An 18,568-nucleotide genomic window follows, 5' to 3' on the forward strand; every position below is an offset into this window, starting at 1 on the left:
AGGGGTTTCTTTAGTAACCTACAATCTCTATTGGCATATACGACCATACTTATGTACGTCTTAATGCTCGATAGCTATGGACGTTAGAGATGGTCGTAGATTCATGTTCATGCTTGAACATATGCTCGTCATGTTGACAACTCGCACTAAATGCATACAGAGAAAAAGTTTTGCAACGTTTCCAGCTCATGCGAAGAGTGCAATGGTCTGTGACTTCGTAATATCTTATGCATCGTTAACGAAATAATTGATCTACTCAAAATACAAATAATATATGAACGTATACTGGAGTATTTGGAGTATGAGACTGTTACAAATGATATCGAACATCTTATACTATAGTGATACATATAATATACATATAGAGCTCATATATATTGTTTACTGTCCCAAATTCGGTACGCCCCAATAAATTTTTATCCTGTAAATGAACTGTTTATCCTGGCTGCAAAACTGAGAAAGCTATAGAGCTTTCCATTTGAAATGTATCAGATTATATCTATGTATATAGTCGAGTCTATGTAAATATGTCATGTGATTTTCTCAACCATTTTTCAGTCGTAGAAATTGAGATTTAGATTTTCCCAGCTCTTGCGCTTTTAACTCTGCGTTGATCAGCAATCAGTCATTCCTTACAAACAAAATATACATATACATACACAGATGTATAGATGTAGATGTAGATGTAAACGATGTACTATTAAGATTTGGCCAAGTTGGTTTTCATTGTCAAAGAATTTGGTGAGAAAATGTAAAGGTAGAAAAAGTGAAAATTGACTATGTTGGCTTGGACATTAGCCGTTGCTCTGTGGCTCTCGCGCACTCTCTTTTGTGTTAATACCCTGTAAAATGATTAACAACAGTTAGGGTATGCTCGGCGTTAGTAAATGTTATAAAATTAATAAACTATATTAATAGGCCAGAAGTAGTAGAAGAAGAAGAAAAGTGAACTCTAAAACAACGTCAAGCCAGTTGTCATTTCGTATAGAGTTACACGGTGTGCAACTGGTCTGGCATACTCTGTAACTGTTATTGTGCTCTCTTGCTGGTTCTGACTTGTTGTTTGTAAAGAAAATGCTGCTTAGCCTTGCCACGTCAACACAACAGCAACAAAAGTTGGCGCAACAGGCCTCAACGCGGCTCAAGCTGTGCAGAGAGCGAGTGAGAGCGAGAGAGGGCGAGAGCGAGCGTGGAAGTGGGGAGGAGAGAAGAGCGTAAAGCGTAAAGCGCATGAGTAGCTGTAGCTGTACTCTTGCTGCCAGTGCTGGCCGCTAAGAGAGCGGATTCCGTTGCGCTAGCTGCGCTCCCAACTGTTTTTTTTTTTTTTTTTTTTCGGTTAGGCCAAGCGGCGAGCGCACAAATGGAAATTTGGCTTGTTTAAAGCGCTCGATCGCAGTGAATTCGAGAGAATTATTTTTAGTTTGTTTTCACCTTTTGGTGCGTACAGTTGCAGGCGACTCTCTCTCTCTCCCACCACTCGCGTCTCTATATATATATGTATATATTCTTGTTGTGCTATTTCTTTTTTTTTGCCGTTTCTGTTGTTGTTGTATGCGTGTGTCTTTTTTTTTGTTCTTTAATATTGACTGTTGTTTTGTGTGGCTCAGTAGAAACTACAAACATTCATACACACACACACACTCTCACACACCTACCTACCACATATCTAGAGTATATAACGTGTTTTTTTTTACTGTCGTTACGTTAATTTTGTATGCATATTTTTTAATTTTTTTTTTGTTTTTTTTTTTTTACTATTTTGTTTACTGTGACTTGAAATGAACTAAAAGTTGGCAAAGTTTCTGCATGCATATCTCTCTCTTTCTCTCTCTCCCTATCTCTTTCACTCTGCATGTCATTTACTTGAATCAGTTTATAAGACACAGATACGTATCTATATATACCTGTATATATGTTAATTTGTTTGTAATGCGGAAGACACCTTTAAATAGATCGAACAAAACAAAACGTTTTGTAATCAATGAAAACTCCAATTGTTTTGTTTGTTTTGGCCTGAAAGCAACACCGAAATACATCTAGCAAACATTTAACAAGAGCAAACCCAACGGTCCATAACATTTCCCCCTTCAGTATAGAGACATATACACATATGTATGTATGTATGTATGTATGTATGTATGTAGCTAGGCCAATTACACTGGCTGTTGCATGTCATGTGAATAGCCTACAAAAAAAAAAAAAAAAACCTATAAGTTGAGACTGAAGCTCGAACTAAATTTACCTCACATAATAAATATATATTTACATATATAAAGTACATTAATATATATATGTAAATACTGGGAATTTGGGATTTGAAATATTTAAAAGTTTCAAAGGTTCTTACGAATACCTCAGAAGTTGAATCAAATATACTACCTCATTATATATGTATATACATACATACACATATGTTCTGTGAAATCGAGCTTTAAGCTTAATTTATGCCACATTAAAGCATTTAAAAACCTAATCTCAGATATTTCCTATAATTTCGAAACAGTTTCGTAACACAAGCTCTTAAATGTTTCTTAAGGGCTCAAGAATGATCAAAGCGCAATTGGCCTAAAAGATGTTTGACCGTCTGATAAACAATATTTCAGCAATATTTCTAACGATTCATGCTGAGGATACGCTATGCGTCTGGAGGCTCTAGCACTATTGGAACAACGCCCACAGCTCAAGGAAGCAGACAACAATGCAATCACAAGCCGTACGTCCAATAAGCACCTATGACAACCTGACAGCAACAGCAGCCAACACAGCCAAACCGAAGATGAAACAACAAGAACAACAACAGCAACGACAACAACAACAGCAGCAGCATCCACAGTTGCGAGATAGCCCAAGCATTGCCGTGAACGGCAACAGGAAGGCGTGGCCCGCCAATGGCCAGGAGCAGGCCACAGAGCTGAATGAGACCAGCCACAGCATAGCCGCAGTCAAAGCCGCTTTGAGTGATGCCAAGTCCAAATTCTTTGGCATCCACAACTGTGACACGGCAGCGACTGCGGCAGCCTCGCCAGCCGGTGCGCGTGACTCACCTGCCGCAGCGATGCCGTCAGTGGTGATCAAGCCGGAGCCCAAATACCAAAATGTGCCACAGCCCACGCGAATTCCCGCTCAGCCGGAAGCCAGCAGCTCGCCCACAGTCGTCTCGCAGCGCTTCGGTGCCACATACGAGCAGATTCCGCTGAGCGATCTGGATGCGCTGCAGCCAACCCAGGTGCGTATCAGCTGATCCGCATGATAGTCTTATCTACTTACTCTGCCCATTCCAATATGTGTGTCGCACAGGCTGTCTACATGAGCACCACGGTCCCCCAGAACATGAAGGGCATGAAGATCGCCGGACGACACACGCCGACTCGGAACAGTCTCAGGCACAGTCGGATGATAGTGGTCAACAAGAACCATGACAGTAAGTGACCAAAGCAGAGAATGGGTAGATCCATAACAGGCGCAAGTACCCTTTGCCCCTCTCATCCTCGGCTCTATTTATCGCTTCTCTTTTCATTTTTACACCTCTGATGCTTTCTCTTGTCTCGTTTCTTTCATCCCTTCGACTCTTTGCATCTCCTTCCTTGTCTTATCTTGTCTCTTCAATTCTCATCTCTTTCCTGCTCTTTTCTTCTTCTTTTTTATTTTTTATCCTTATCCCTTATCATCCCATCTATTGCGTTTTTCTGCTCCTGCCTCTCGCCCTGTATCTTCTCTCTCTACTTCTACATCCTCTTCTATTATTGACTTATCACTTATTGCTTCATCTTCTTGTCTATGTTTTAATGCATATGTTTGATTTCGCTTTTCTTTCGTTTCTTCTGTATTCTTCTCCTTTTACTTTTTTCTTTCCTTTCGTAAATTTTTCCCTTGTTTTTGTTGCCTCTTTTCTCATCTTTCCTTTATCAATGCTTTTCATCGTCTGTCTTCTCCTCTCTTCAATTACTTTTACCCTTGTTTTTGTTTCCTCCTTTCTCTTCTTGTCGTCCTCGTCTTTCACTCACCTTTCCTTATAATTGCTTTTCCTCGTTGTTCTTCTTTTCTATCTACTTTTCGTTTCTAATCTTGTATTCTCCTTCATTTTCCCAGGCATCCAGGAGACATATACTTCACACATTCGCAACTCAAACTTCTCACGCCAACTGTTGATCCTGCAACTGGCCGTCGGCCTCCTGATCGTGGGCTTGGCCATCTCGATACTTGTTTGGACACCGAGTGCATCCATATTGATAAACCCGTACCTAAGTGGCCTTTCAGTGAGTAGCAACTAGCCACCACCATGTCCTCCATGTTGGTGTGCCCAAGTGTTACTCATCCAGTAGTAAAGGAGCAATATTTTAGCTTTTACTTGCCAGTATTGCGGGCCTAATACTGCTTGGGAGGGATCGCGAGTCCGACTACAAGAGGTCGCACAACAGCTGCTACAAAGTGCTGCTGGTGGAGTCCTATGTCTTTTCCGCCCTGGCCCTGATCTTCTGCTGCCTGGCGCTGGTCTGTGCCGCCATCGAGTTCGCCGAGCTGCAGACCACGTCGACGCTGACCGATGGCAACTGTGGCCCGGCGACCAGCTCCCTGCTCAACTACAGCAACTGCACCTGCCTGACGGAGGAGCAGCAAGCGACGACCACTGCGGCGTTATCAGACGCTGACTCTGATGATAAGTGAGTATATCCGGAACGAACTTGACCCAACTTGTGGGACTAACTATTTCCGTTTACCCCATCCCAGCGACATTGGCGAGACTTGCGAAGCCATTCGAGGCAAGTGGAAATACTTTCTTGGCTTCTCGATGGCTCTCAACGCCTTGGGCATCTTCGCCACGTTCTTATATATTACGATATTTATTTGCTGCTACCATAGCAGTCGAAAACATTTCAATATCTCTGTCTAAGCAACTTTGTACCTACTACGGATAGCACTAATTTGTAATACAAATCTAATTGTAACTATCACTAAATCAAATTAAAGTTAACATGAGCATTAGCTGAAAGAACCCGCATGAATTTAGGTACTCGTTTCGCACTTAAGTTTTCATATAAGACTAGATAGAACACGCTAACACTTTTATAGAGGATGATTTCTTATAATATCTAGGAAGCATACACAATAAAGTCCATTTTGGGTCCAATCCAATGCATTATTCGGTCTATGAGCAACGACGGAGTATTTTCTATGTGTCAGATCAATTATCGACTGTGTAATACTCTTTAAAAAGTCACTTAAAAAAAGTCTGATTTGGACACAAGAATCTGATGACGGAAGAACTATTTTATAGAATGATTTTCTGTATTATCTAGCAAATAGAATGAAGGTCTGTTTGAGACTAATCCATGTTCTATAAGCAACGAACGACTATTTCCTGTATGTAAGACCAATTACAGAACCAACAACTAGGCCAAAAAATGCAGAAAAATCATACTTTCGATGAAAAAATTGGTCCAGTATATTATTGATTCTAATAGAGATTTTATACGAGGAAGAGAATAAAAATGTTTTTAAATACAATAGATACAAATAAAACACAAGTAAGAACGTTGCAGTCGGGCGTTACCGACTGCGGAATACTCATTCACATCCCATCAACAATTTAGTAGTTAAGTTTCGTTCTAATACTGTAGAATATACAGGTTTTTCCGATTTGCCACGCCCCAACTGGGCGTAGACACCTCATTTTTGGTCAGTTTTTAGAAAGAGATAACGTTACCCTAACTGCAAAGTTTGAATGCTTACCCTAAAAAAATGTGAAAATTACAGGGTATTTTTCGATATGCCACGCTCCTAAAGAAGCGTAAAAATTATTTTTGGGGAATCGATAGAGGAGGCTACCAGTAACTCAACTATCCAAATTTGAAGCTTCTAGCTATTATACTTTAGGAGATATAAACTTTTGCGGTTTGCCACGCCCCCTGTGGGTGGACATATATCCGACAAAACTTTTTGGTCTTGGGTGATCAGTCCGAGTATATATACAAAATTTGAGGTCTCTGCCATCAATAGTGTCCAAAATATAGGAGAATTTAAAAAATCACTATATCTTCAGGTCCGATTTGCCACGCCCCCAACGGGCGTAGACTTATAATTTATCTTCAGACTTTATAGAATCATACCATTAGCTGACGTGCAAAATTTCAGCATTCTAGGTTTACAACTTTAGGAGATACAGTTTTATCCGATTTGCCACGCCCCCAATGGGCGTAGATATATCCGCCATAGCTCGTGATCTTGGGTGGTCAACGCTGACCTACATACCAAGTTTCAGCTTTCTAGCTCTTCAACAAACATGATTTCTGGTATATCGGAAAATGCATTTTCCGATTTTCCACGCCCCTAGTGGGCGGATCGGGAAAATTTTAACACTTTATAAATCGGAGATATACACGAGTATGTGTTCCAAATTTCAAGTCTCTAGCTTCAATAGCGCCGAAATAGATTGCGTTCATACGGACAGACGGACAGACGGACAGACGGACGGACGGACAGACGGACAGACGGACGGACAGCAAGACGGACATTGCACAAAACCAATATACTGATTCACTTTCGTGAATGAGTATAATAAGGCATTCAAAGTTCGATTTTTGTATGAGTTTAGGGCAAATAGGAAAATGTTTAGTTAACATTTTGGTATTGATGAGATAGATACTCTTACTTACAAGGACTTACTTATTAAGACTTTTACTAAAATAATTTGGGTTGCATTCCACCAAAAATAAAACCCTTAAAATTGACAATGATATAATAAAAGATGTGTGTCGCCTGATTTGAGCTAGATAATAAAATGGATATGAATTGAGAACCATGGATTATGGGCCAGTGAGAGGATTTCGCATGGGCAGATGTTCAATATGGGATATTTAATATAAACTTACAAAAATTTAATTCGATTATCCTCAAATTAAATTGGAACTCTTGAGGAATACATTCTCTATGGAGTGTGTATTTTGTCTATTCGCTTTAGCAGGCCGCTTTTATCCAAATTCCAAAATTTAGACTTCGTCGATTTTACCAATTATATGAAGCTATCAGCAATTACTATCAGCTTACAGATGATGGCGCAAAGAACTCAAGAGGAAAAATTCAACACACCAAATCGCCTCATTTAATTTTCATCTCGACATTGAAATAAACCCATCCTTGTCTAAAAGTCTCGCTCTACATCAGTGTTTTAATGATCGTGAATTAATAAAAGCAGGGTTTACGTTTTAATTATTGTCTAAAAATATTTTAATTTCATTGAGGATGTATTTATTAGATTTAGGAGCTTTTCTTTGAATACAGTTCAGAATCATTGCATACAGTTTTGCAGTTGACGCAGTTGTTGGTGAACCTTTAGTTTATATTGTTTTTCTTTTCTTTTTTTTTTTAAGTACAATTGAATAAATAAATTGCGGTGGTTTTGCTGTTTCTTTTTTGGGTAACCTTTCTTTTGCGATATCCTTGCAGAGGACGATACAATCTCACTAACGACATATATCTCTACATGTAGAACGTACTAGAAGTAGGCGAGTCCAAGAACCCATTTTATTTAATCATCGATCAGTCAGTCAGTTGTTGTTATTGTTTTTTATTAATATTATTATTAAAATTAAGTCTCTCAGTCAGGCAGGATCTAATGCAGAAACGGATCAGGAAATTACACATGAATTATTGTAAAAAAAGGAAGCAATAAAATATTGTTTGTCTGCAAGGATATTTCTCTTCGGCGAGCCGAAAACTTTTTGCTAATTTTGTTTCGTGATTTCTCTTTTAATTAATTACAAATAAAAATTATATATATAATGTATATATATAATATGTGTGTGTGTGTTTTTTGGGATTATTTGTGTCGCTTAACGGTAATGAATTTTATTTAAAGAAAATATTTATCAATAATATTAAGTGTAATTGTAAAATCTACAGAAAATAGTTATTTTTCATATAATATTAATATTAATTAATTATTATAATGGGTTTATGTATATTTAGATGTGTGTGTATTCTCTTCCTCTTCCTCTTCCTCTTTGTCGTCTCCTTGTGATCGTAACATATATATGTATATATTATATATGCACAACTTACATAAATCGCTCAGCGAATATTAAAAAAAAAATCGAATATAAACCATGGACAACTTATCGCGTTAAGCTAAAAGAACTTAATCCATTAGAGAAAAGTCTAGTTACTTGCAGGGCGGGCGTTGATGCTGTATGCTTGATCTGGATATGGATCGGGATCACGTTGTCTTCTAGCTCCGTTTGGGTGGCGTCCAATTGATAGTATCATTGGAAACATTCCCAACACCGTCACCGTCTCCGTCTCCAGCACCGCCATCGCCACTGCCACCGCCCTTATCCAGCAGCGCCTCCGACTTGGAGCTCTGCAGGCGCTTCTCGCAGTACAGACTGCCCACGGGCTTCGCTGCGGATGCAGTCAGGCTCTTGGTCATTCTGGTGTAGTAGAGCTTATCCAGGCTTATTTGTCGAGCAATCATTGAGCCCAGCATCGATCCCTGGTCCGACTTTGTGGCCGTCGTTCGATTCCGATTCGTGATCGGGAATTTATTCTTCGTGCAGCTCAAATCCAGCTCCAGCGTACAGGAACGTCCGCGTGTATACTGACGATTCTCGTTCTGAAGATTAGCACACGTCGTGCTCTCTATCGGAGTTGTTGCGGCTGATGATGATAAGGAGGTCGCCGTCGTCGTTGTTGTCGCAGTTGCAGTCGCAGTCGCAGTCGCCGTCGGCGGTGGTGATTCCTGCATTTGACTAATCGCACCGCCGCTGCAGCGCTTGTTATTCTGGAGGGCAGGGAGGGCGGGGTTTGCAGCGCTCACACTGCTGGCCTGTGTCTCGTCAAGGCTGCCATCACAGACATCTTCGCCAGCATCCTCGTCGCTGCTCATTGCATCCTCAGTCGCATCGTCAATGTGCAGCTCATTGCGGTTGGCCGGAGTCTGCACTGGAGCCTTGTTGGCCCCGATGCGCGGCGATCGACTCCGAACTAGCTTCATTAAATCATTAATCCTCGCCTCGTCAATGGGCGGCTCATTGTGGGTTTCCGCCGCAGTCTTCCGACGTGGCAGTCCAGAATATGCCTGCACCGTAGACTCGTTGGCGCCGATGTGCTCGCCAACGCGCGGCGACTGATCCATGAGTAGGTTCTCCCAGCTGGTCTCGTACACGCTCGCTAGTTGCGCCGTCTGCTTTGGCTTCAGCTGTGCCTTATGAGATAATAGTGTTGGATTCGAAGGACTTCCTGCTACCTGTGCTGCTGCTGATGATGATGATGTTGGCGTTGTGGCTGTTGCTGCTGCCGTTGGGGTCGCTGCTGCTGCTGATGCTGACGTTGGCGTTGCCGCTGTTGGATTCGTTGATGTTGAAGCCCCAGCAGAGCTTAGGGATCCAGCTGACCCATCGGCTGGCTGCTTGCGGGCATTGATAATCAGCTGCGGCTCCACGTAGAACGCGTCAAAGTTCAGGTCCAGGAAGAGCTCCTGCAGGAAGCGTCGCGCACTCATGCGGTAGCTACTGCGGCCGAGCGTCTTGCAGGACTCCGAGTACAGGCAAATGTCCTGAAAGGCATGCGGATGCTTCTGCTTCAGCTCGAGCAGGGACATCTTCGACTGCTTCGCGCTGACCGGATTGGCCATGCGTTGCACATTGTAGAGTATGGAAGCGGTCACCTTGCCCGGCAGACCCTCTTCGCTCAGTATGCTCTCGGGCGAATGAAAGCTCATGTCCCCTAGCTGTATCGCAGCGCCGCTCGACTTTCCCGTGCTCTTGCGGGCCAGCGCCGGGCCAGCCTGCATGCCAGCGGCGACGAGCGTTGCCGATGCACTGCTGTACAGTTCGCAGGGCGCGACTGCGCTATTGCTGTTGCTGTTGCTATTACTATTACTATTACTATTGATGTTGCTGTTGCTATCCTGTGCCGGCACCTGGGCCTGCACGCGTTGACGACGCGAGCGCGTGCAGTAGAGGCATTGACTGCGCGCATGCTTCGAGCCCTGTTGCCACTTGCATGGCCGGCGACTGGCCGATGATGAGACATCGGAGAGCGAGGATATGACCGAGGATTCATCGCCGCCCTCATTGTTGATGGAGTCGTTGAGGAACGTCAGAAACTGCGGCCGCACGCTCAGCAGATTCACGCCCGTCAGATCCTGATCAATGATATCACATGAGACATACGTACGGCTCAGATTGCGCGACGGAAACAAATCGAGCGCGTTCTTCGGCAAACAGATTCCCGTGTAGCACGGTCCTTGTAGATCGTTCTGCGGCAGAAACTTGGGCGTGTTCAGCGTGGGCAATGGCACCTGCAGTTCCTCCGACGAGAGACGTCTGCAAAAGGATAAAACAAACTTATAATTACGATCAAAACAATCGGAACAAACAGACCGAAACTATATCTATGAGTGATTCTCTCGATCTATATGCATATAATACAAATCGCACAAAACTAATTGCATATAACAGGCTTGACAATTTGCGAACGCTTTACCCTCTCCCTTCTATCATTCACTCAATAGCCAATTTTGAAAATAATTAAAGGCTCCGGCGCATTAATTATCTAATTTTGGATATGAAATATTTATAGCTTGGAGCAGCTAAACGTTAGACGTTTCTATATTTACCACATTCATAATTTCTATGCTTGCGAACCAATTTTATAATGGCTGAATCTATCCAACTCGCTCTGTTGCATCTCTCTCTCTCTCAAGCATTGGCCGCAAACACTTGCACATGTATATGGGCCATAGAGAGAGAATGAGAGAGAGAGAGAGAGAGAAAGAGACAAGACAGCAGGCAGATAAACAAACAAATGTTTGCTCTATATACATTGTGACCTCAAATATATACATATATACATATATACATATATACATATATAAGTAAATATTTATATTTTGTTTTTTTTTTAGCAAGCTATATAACTATAATTTTAATATCTAATAATATGTATTGAGTAATAAACTTGTTAACACTACTTACGTGAATACATTCAGCATCGTCTGTCGATCCAAGCTGCGCACCTTCATCCGGCGATGGGATTCGCCCCAGGAGTACTTGCGCGGCTGCACCTCGCCCCTATCCACAATGTCGATGAAGTCGTAGAGCTCCGCCGCCGACTCTGAGAACACCGGACGGCTGCGAGCGCGCAGCGAGCGCAGTTTCGCATAGCCTTCCATTGCCAGCGGACTGAGCGCTGGCTGCAGAAACGTGGTGCCCAGCAGGGAAATGCGGCGCCGCAGCTTGTCGGCGTGATGCGGCGGCATCTCTTGCAGGTTGGACATGCTCTGGATGGGACTGAGCGGAAACTGCTGAAAGTCACTGACGTTGATAACACCAGCAGCAGCGGCTGCGGCCGCCGTTCGCCCCGTCACCGACTCACAGCTGCTGACGCCCGACGTATTCGAGTCTGTGCAGGAATTGTAGCGTATGCGATGCTGATAGTGCATGGGACAGAAGCCAACGCCTGGCGCACTGGAGACACCGCCTATCAGACTAAATACGTCCGTTGTCTTTGATTCGGACAGCGAGCGTTGGTGTTTGCCCTGGCGCACATTGCTTCCCTCCGGCAGAGTCTTCGATTTGGCGGCGACTCCGCTAATGTTGAGCGATCGACCGAACTGCAACTGAAGGCATATTAGGCTATTAGAGATTAGGATTGTTCAGTCATAGCACACCTCCTCAGCCGTGGTCCGGGCGCTGTCTGTGGTCGTTGTAGTTGTGGTATTGGCATCCTGCAGATTCCAACAGCTGCCAGCATCGTAGGAAGCATCGATTTGATCCTCAATACCCATATAGTTGTACGGCGGCATGTCCTCATAGTGATGACGCACCGGTGTGAACTGGCTGGACATCCAGTCCTCCGGCTGATGAACGGGCCACATCGTGTTCCGATCGTGTCGCACGCTGAGCCAATCTATAGACATCAAATATCCATTAGCAATCTTCCAGTGATTAAACGGACTTTCCTATGCTGGCATTGTTGAATAACTTACTTAGCTTGAATAGCAAATTGGCGCCCGCCTGTGTTCCAGCGATTAGACCCAATGCGCTGAAGCAAGTCGCCCGCACCGAGTACACCTCACACTGGGTTACCAGCAGTATGAGCTTCTCATAGAGCCTGCAGATGTAAGATATTGGTATTACTGCTAGTTGGACAGTTGGAGCTGTCGCTTGACCCACCTGGCGCCTATTTCCACAAAGTAATCGATGCCATTCGAATGCGTTGAGGCATGACTTAGAGCCCAAATGGCCGCCTTCAGCTCCAGGCATTCGGCATCGTCGTTGCACTTGCCACGCGTCAGCACCTCGAGCACTTGGGGCAAGTCGGCGTACTTGCGCAGCGCTGTCATGCCCTGGGTGGTCTGCACCATCTGGCCATAGAGATGCGGCGCTATGTTGGGCGGGACTTGCTGCGCTCTCTGGTTGCAGTTGCGCCTGGAGTAGTAGCCATCCTCGTTGCGCACATGCAGCGTGAGACAAGAGTGGGTCTCGGCCTCGACGATCAGGACGTAGCGCTTGTTGTAGCCAGTGCGCCAATACTTGATCTCCTCCTCGATGTGAGCCTTGCTGCTGTTAAGGCCGCGCGATAGCGAATAGAAGCGGGCCATCAGCAGGCGGCCCACGTCGCCTAATTTCTTTAGATTGGGCCAGAGACTAACGATCTCCTCCAGATAGTATTTGTCATGGCATGCCTCCTCGAGCACATCCATTGCGGCCAGCACAACGCTGCCATCCGCATCCTTGGTTTGCTGTATGATCAGTGGTAAGCCCCAAACTTCAAAGTTGGGCAAGCGTGCGCGCAGCAGCACGGCCAGAAACTGCGTGGCATACAATCGTCCACTGCGCGTCTTGGCCTGCGTCAGCGCCTTCTCCAGCACCTGTCGCGGCAGCTTCTCATGGCTGTAGTTTAGCCCCGAGACAATCAGCTTCACATAGCAGACATGATCTGTTTGCTGAACCAGTATAAACAGACTAATGAAGAGAACGAGAGAGCTATTAGATAGACGAAGGCCACAAAACGGGAGCCATGATATAGCACTCACTATTCGAATACGGTTGTGTTCTTAAGCACTTCAATTCCCTTGGCGGAGCGACACATGCGCCCAATGTACAGAAAGTATTGCTGGCACATGGTGTTGTTCATATGCTGCGGACTGAACAGACAGTCGTGGGCCCGACTCGAGGTGGTCACTGCCAGCAGATGTTGGCTGACGTCTGAGAAGTAGTCCGTTATGTAGCGCATGCACTCCAGCTGATGGACATAATTGGAGATCGTAGATTAGAAGAGGGGCGCTTATTGTGATGGGGAATAATTACCTCACTGCTGTCGAGCAGCACATCAATTAGGTCGAGGCCGGCACTCACGTACGACGGCATTGAGTAGCCTGGCACCAGATCTTGATGTGAGAAGCGATTGTTGCTCGGCTTGTAAAAGTCCACCAAGCGCTTTAGGAATTTATTTAGGAATTTGCCCGGCGTGTAGTCCAGCTTGCGTATAAAACTCGACTGGGACAAGAAGAGGAAAGTTAGGTGGCGGCACATGCGCATTATTATATAGAGGATGCTTACTCTCAGTATGGTGATGATCACCTCCCAGTCCCAGGCATTCGCATCCGCCTGGACCAGCACATGGGACTCGTGCAAAAGTCGATTTAAGGCACGCAAATTGTCGAGGTTGAACACCTGCGGCAGAAACTTACGCTTCAGTCTAAAGCTCGAGCGCAGGGAGCTCGATGCCTGCGAATTGGACTCGTCGCTGGACGACACCGAGTCCAGTCGCTGTCGGTCCAGGGTTGCCGTGCCTCTGTAGCCAGGTGAAAAGGACGAGGATGCCATGGCCACGGCCGCTGCCGCCGCCCCAGCCGTATCCTGCAGCTGCAAGGCACTGCCTTGGTCCTGTGCACTGATATTGCGCCGGAAGAGACGCGTCTGTATGAGCGCACCGCCCTGTATAATGCTATCAAGGAACAGGCTGCACGACGCCGGCCTTTGCCGCAGAATCTTCTGATAGTTTTGCAACGCAGCGACAGCTGCATTCGCCTGCTGATTGCCTTGCGTGGCGTGCCCAACCAGCGTTGGCAGCGCCGGACTCGTGCTGAATATATCCGCCGGCAAGTGCGTGTGCATCAGCTGCAGGATCTTCGCAATTAGCACCGTGGCGCGCACCGATACAAATTGATCGGGCGCGACGGCCACCTCGACCAGCGCATTGAGCAGTCCCGTCTCCAGGAAGCAGTAGAGCAACAGCGCCAAGTGCTGCTCAACCACATTGGGCGCACGCGCTGCCAAGCTGGGCAATATCGAGCGCCCCTCAGCGGACACAAAGCCGTTGCTCAGCAGCCAAGAGTCCTGGAAGTCGGACGGATCCACCGTCTGCAGCGCAACGTCATAGTCATCCGTCCAGCCGGGCTGCGGCACCGACAGCAGCTCGTAAAGCAAATCCAATATTGCTTTCTGTTGACATACAAATGGAATACATAGTAATTAGTATATCGTACTTAGTGCTATCTAATGCATCTCTATGTATTGCTAACAAGTTTATGCTTAAGTGCGAATGCATATATAATCTACATAGTAATAATTCCTGATATAGACAAATATGTGTAACCATCTCCAGCTGAGTCAATCTGAGACTGTGGACAACAAAATCCCATCCATCATGCCTTCTGCTTTAAGCCACGAATTAAACCCTTTGACTATGAGCTAATAGATAACGAATACATATCTTACTTTTTATCATTATATGTACATCATTATATTGTTTACTAAAGCTTTTAAAGAAAATTAATGGTTAACAGTGAATTTAAACCCAATATTTATATTAAAATAAAATTGATATGCTAGCTGGTTCCGGAATTGACGTTTAAATTTATATTAAATTTTCTAGATTTAACAGCTGATCATGATCATCATGTTATTACGTATTATATATATTTTAGAGAAGAAATCATTGTTATATATATATTGAAGCCAATTCGACATTGGTCTTTGGCAATATGTATATATAAAATTGTATATATACATATATATGAAAATCTCAGCTAATTAATAAACATAAACTGCAAATGATCTATCCTGAGACTAGGAGTCAAGCTACCAATCTACAAGACCATTATGCAACCAATGTGGACCTCTAAGATTCCAATCTGGGGCACTGCCAGCCATGCCAAGTCTGACATCATATAGAATTGCAAAACAAAGCGCTGGGATCGATCTCAAATGTAAATCTACTCCACTCAAACAAATAAATTCACGAAGAGCTGGAAGTCCCTAGATAAACCAAAGCCCACATGGACCATATAGTTAGACAGGCCCAAAGGCCAAACCTCTTGCCAACAACTTAATTACTACGATGGCGGTTGATGACCCGCCACCCAAACAGATACCACACACTAGACCTACTACATTGAACCTTTAAACCCTAAAGCTAACATAATTGGCTGATTAACCTGTACGACATATATCAATGATCGAATTTACATAAAGAAACCCTTCCTAATAAACTGGAAAATCTGTTGCATACTTACTCGAACTTCAATTTGATTTAAATATAAAGCATCAACTATTGCTTTCAAGCCTGAAGGTTTGCTTGGATCACAGAATTCGAGCGTGCCCGTCCAGCTGCGTAACACAGAAAGTAACGCCAGTCGACAGCTGGTATAGCGCAGCTCGCGCGCATCTCTGCAAGATTCGTACATTAATATCGTAGTTAGGGAGCTGTAATCGCTGGGCAACCAACTTGTTTTTATCCATGATGCCTAGTCCATACGTGAAATCACAATAAGGTGCCGCCAGGCAGTCGAGTCGAACGCCGCAAATGTTGCGCGTCTGCGGCCATTCGAGCAGATAGAGCAGCACACCGCAGAGGCTTTCGGCGATGCGTGGATTGTGGCACTCCAGCACATTCCGCGTTATGGATGAGACGCCGCCGCATACGATCAGCAGGGCCGGGTTGAGCACGGCGAACTCCGCTAGGGTCGCCAGGCAGGCACGCAGCAGATTGTCGCTCTCCTCGATGCCGCTGTCGGCCAAGGAAACCAGGCATCTGACCACCACCGGGCTAATGTCTTCTGGTGCTATCGCCAGCATTTTGCGCACCAGCTTCAGTGCCTGGACACGCTCATCGTCGTTCTTTAGCATCAGATCGATGGAGCGGCATAGCAGATGCTGCAACTGCAGCGAATTGAACGTCTTGATGTCCTTTGGTGTGCTCAGCGTATATCGTATGGTGCGCAGCGCTGCCGCACGCACCTGCGTAAAGGTGTGCACCAGCGAGGCGCTTAGACTGCAAATACCAATAAATTAGCATGGATTCTATTCTCAATTCCCAAAGTTGCACACGCCACTCACCAATAGAGAAGCTCCTCCGTGCTAAAGCGTATGTTGTTGTGCGGCGATCCTGAGGTGGCCGCCAGGCATAGGGAGGCCAGAGCATTGAGCAGAAAGAGACGCTTCGTATCCCGCGTCTCTTCCACGCAGAGCATGGCATAGATGTCATACGCATTTTCAGCTGCCGATTTCGTTGGATCCAACCGGTAAAAGTCCTCGGGATCTTGCGAGACTGAAATGAGAATAAATGTGCACTAAATATGAATACAACGGTCTTCAGCTTAAAGAGTTCTCATTTACAATTCTAATCGTGGTATATAAATGCTGTATATATGAAGGAATATGGAATATAAAATCATGAGAAACAGTTTTAATAGATTGGATCTATCAATAATACTCATAAGAGCAGAGCTGTCTTCTGGAAATATATAATTGAAGAAGATAGCATTTATGGCTGTCTATTCTCATTATTTGGGAATTTCAAATAGAATTATGTTCTAGTAAAATATGATATGATTTTCCTATATCAATAAGTTCGATAATAAATACTAATTATATAATACACAAAAACATAATGTACATATATCGCTATATGGTGTAAATAATTCTGTAGAAAATGTTTACATTACAGTAAAGGTTTCTTCGATTTCAATTAGCTTCCGGCATGTATATTATTTATGTTAGTTATCAATAATTAGCTTTATTGACAAGAATTGTTTATAATACATACATATGTACATATATATTTATATGTGTGTCAGGCATGCAGTGACAGCTGTTAAATGCCAAGACTGGCTATTTATCAGAGTGAAATTGTTTCACGAGCGCAGCTAATCAGAGACCAATGCTGCCGGTGCACGTGAAATTCAAGTGAGTGTCATAGCACATAACCGTTGTTGTTGTTCTTGTTGTTGTTTTTCTCTCCAAGTTGCAGCGAGGCAACGGCACAGAACCAACTGTACTTGGGAAGCAAATTAACAACAAATGTGTTCTGTTACTGTTAGTTGTTGTTTTTGTTGCTGCTGTTGCCGTTGGTCTTTTTTTTATTAGCTTGCTGCGTCATCGTTGGGGCTATATGTTAGCGACGTGACGTCTATTAATAGAAATCAAACATGTAGTAAAAATTTGGTCAAACAAAACATAAATATATATGTTTATTTATATATATAATACAATATATATGCATATGTATTTATATAAACATCCACATATATTTATATAAATAACAGGCCATTTCTGGCCGCAACACTATCATCGAGAAAGTGATGAAAATCGAAAAGAATATTGCCAAGCGACTGTTCTTGCTGCTGCAACATTCTTCCCGTTATGCGCAATCAACTTTGCCTGCATATTTATTGGGTAAGGCCTGTTGGAATCTATTGTGTCAGACAGAGCCAAGCAATGGCTAGAAATAACAACAATAACAGAATCTAGATCTATGTGTGTGTGTGTGTGTGCGTGTGTGTGTGTGCAGCTGTATGATTGTTATGCATGTAATAAAAGTTGTGGCATATGTCGATTAACGGTTATCATTTGCCACACACATAACAACCAACGTACCATTAATGCGTAATTGTAGTTTGCTTCTTTTTTTGCCAAAACGCCAACTGGAATGTAGAGAGGCCATATCTCAGTGCAACGGCGAAGATGGCGGCGGCGGCGGCGACGGTGGCAGCGACGGCGGTGACGGCGCCCATTCACCAACACAAAACCAAAATAATAAGTGCACGCGATTAAATGAAAAAATATATTGCTTTTAATGTTAGTTGGGTTGCGTCTGTTTACTTTCTACATTTTATGGCACTCTTGTTTGCACTGTTGTTGATATTGATAGCGATGTTAACCTACAGCTGGTCAACATTAGCATTTTATTGCGTTAAATCACGTTCCAATCAATTATATTTGTTTTGTTTTTGGCATGCACACTTTTATTTTGTTGTTAAGCACTTCGGTTATATTGTTTATATCAATATTATATTTGCACAGAAACCAAACGCGAAATTGACTAGCGAATGCGTTTTTTTTTCTTTTTTTTTTTTTTTTTTTTTGTTGAAATAAGCAGGACAATCGATAGCTATCAGGGCTACCGGAAATATCGAAGCGCTGGGCAACTTAAGCAGCATTATACGATTTATTAATTTATTGACAAACGTTATAATGTTAAATAAATAAATAATAAAAAAATTGGAAAATCATATTTTTTATAATTTATATTACTTCTATTTAGTTGAATTGTATGAATAATA

General features: G+C 43.6%; 2 protein-coding genes across 6 annotated transcripts; one reads left to right on the forward strand and one right to left on the reverse strand.

Annotated features, from left to right (window-relative positions):
* The first annotated feature begins 1,366 nt into the window (after positions 1-1,366).
* Positions 1,367-8,075, forward strand: LOC108618907 (uncharacterized). Of its 4 annotated transcripts, none has more exons than XM_089474815.1 (6): positions 1,367-1,497; positions 2,604-3,226; positions 3,298-3,421; positions 4,090-4,256; positions 4,342-4,661; positions 4,729-8,075. In XM_089474815.1, exons 2-6 carry the CDS (start codon positions 2,699-2,701, stop codon positions 4,889-4,891), a joined length of 1,302 nt encoding a protein of 433 aa, XP_089330941.1. In that variant the 5' UTR covers positions 1,367-1,497; positions 2,604-2,698; the 3' UTR covers positions 4,892-8,075. The 4 variants fall into 4 exon arrangements, with proteins under 4 accessions (XP_089330941.1, XP_089330940.1, XP_017870609.1 ...); XM_089474814.1 differs by having other exon boundaries at positions 1,384-1,497; positions 2,504-3,226; XM_018015120.2 differs by having other exon boundaries at positions 1,437-1,497; positions 2,537-3,226.
* rictor (rapamycin-insensitive companion of Tor) lies at positions 7,195-18,404 on the reverse strand. Of its 2 annotated transcripts, none has more exons than XM_018015093.2 (12): positions 17,883-18,404; positions 16,344-16,554; positions 15,733-16,278; positions 15,521-15,674; positions 13,563-14,447; positions 13,311-13,499; positions 13,037-13,245; positions 12,174-12,965; positions 11,987-12,111; positions 11,669-11,907; positions 10,974-11,611; positions 7,195-10,322 (listed from the first exon to the last, which is right to left on the reverse strand). In XM_018015093.2, the coding sequence occupies exons 1-12, from the start codon at positions 17,947-17,949 to the stop codon at positions 8,225-8,227; spliced, it is 6,153 nt and encodes a 2,050-aa protein (XP_017870582.1). In that variant the 5' UTR covers positions 17,950-18,404; the 3' UTR covers positions 7,195-8,224. The 2 variants fall into 2 exon arrangements, with proteins under 2 accessions (XP_017870582.1, XP_017870581.1); XM_018015092.2 differs by having other exon boundaries at positions 10,974-11,617.
* Positions 18,405-18,568: the final 164 nt, after the last annotated feature.

This window comes from Drosophila arizonae, chromosome X, assembly GCF_054131065.1.
Source record: "Drosophila arizonae isolate 15081-1271.41 chromosome X, UAZ_ARI_1.0, whole genome shotgun sequence".
Lineage (NCBI taxonomy): Eukaryota > Metazoa > Arthropoda > Insecta > Diptera > Drosophilidae > Drosophila > Drosophila arizonae.